The sequence below is a fragment of the Galeopterus variegatus genome, unplaced genomic scaffold (assembly GCF_000696425.1).
Source record: "Galeopterus variegatus unplaced genomic scaffold, G_variegatus-3.0.2 Scaffold9535, whole genome shotgun sequence".
Taxonomy (NCBI): Eukaryota; Metazoa; Chordata; class Mammalia; order Dermoptera; family Cynocephalidae; genus Galeopterus; species Galeopterus variegatus.
In genome coordinates this window covers 47921-49057 of record NW_007735646.1, presented here as the reverse complement: position 1 = coordinate 49057, position 1137 = coordinate 47921, and the positions used below count along the sequence as shown (strand labels likewise).

Sequence of the window (1137 nt, the reverse complement as noted above, 5' to 3'; positions counted from 1 at the left end):
CAAATCAATATTACTAGCATATATATTGTTACAAATTGAAATTATTCTTTATGCCCCTTGTTCAATCTCTCTGTATCCCACCCTCTCTCCCCCCTCCCAGAACTATGTATTTGACTCTCAAGTCTTGATGTGCTCAAAATTAATTGTGCACCACTTGTTCTTATTTGTGGTTTTATTTCCTTCCTATAGAGAAATGTTTTTATAGAACACTATGATCCAAAAGAGTATGATCCTTTTTATATGAACAAAGAGGACCCCAATTTTCTGAAGGTATGATAGATTTATTATTTTAATTTTGGTATTATGTGTTTGGTTGTTTTAAGCAGCCTTTGTGTATGAATAGTCCTTTAGTGGTTCACTAACAATGCAGTTACATTTTAATAGTTTCCCATCTCCATATCTTTGAAAGGAACAAAAAGCCAAAGGCCAAAGTTAATTAAATCTCTGTGAAATCTGAAAATATTGTATAATAATTGGGTAATAAATAATGTTTAAAAATTTCATAAACTTTAAAATTGGTTGCAAAATAATACATTTTCATGTTAGATTAATGAGAAAATTGACTTTCAAATAAAAAACCACTCATAATTCCACTACCCAGAAGTAACTCATTAACATTTTTTTGTTTATCCTTCTAGACTTCTTTCTATATGTATGTATATATGAGAGGTCTTCAAAAAATTCATGGGAAGATTTATATTGTCTTTTTTTTTTTCCTTTTTGTCTTTTTTCGTGACCGGCAACGGATCGCAACCCTCAGTGTCGCGCCCGTACTGGACCGGGACCGGCAACGGGATCGCAACCCTCGGTGTTGCGTCCGCACCTCGCTCAGCCAGTGAGCAGCCGGTCTGTATGTGGGATCCGAACCCTTGGCGGGAGTGCTGCCGCGCTCTCAAGCGGTGCACTGTAGCAGTGCGCCACCGGGCCGGCCCCTATATTGTCTTTTAATTCTATTTTTCCACAAGCTTTTTGAAGTACCCTTGTATATACATTTTTATTTTACAATAATAGGATTATTTCATACAATTGGTTTTATAATGTGCTTTTTTACCGCCTTCAACAGTTTATGGTTTGCTTCTTTGTCAATAGATATAAATATATAAGTTTAATCGTTGCATGACATTCTCTTATTAATAA

General features: G+C 35.2%; 1 protein-coding gene across 1 annotated transcript in view; it reads left to right on the top strand.

Annotated features, from left to right (window-relative positions):
• The window catches only part of FAM228B (family with sequence similarity 228, member B), a 35945-nt gene that overhangs the window by 9011 nt on the left and 25797 nt on the right, over positions 1–1137 (top strand). Inside the window, exon 5 of the mRNA XM_008593698.1 lies at positions 188–270. Within this exon, the coding sequence (XP_008591920.1) occupies positions 188–270 (83 nt within the window). The remainder of the gene's footprint in view (positions 1–187; positions 271–1137) is intronic.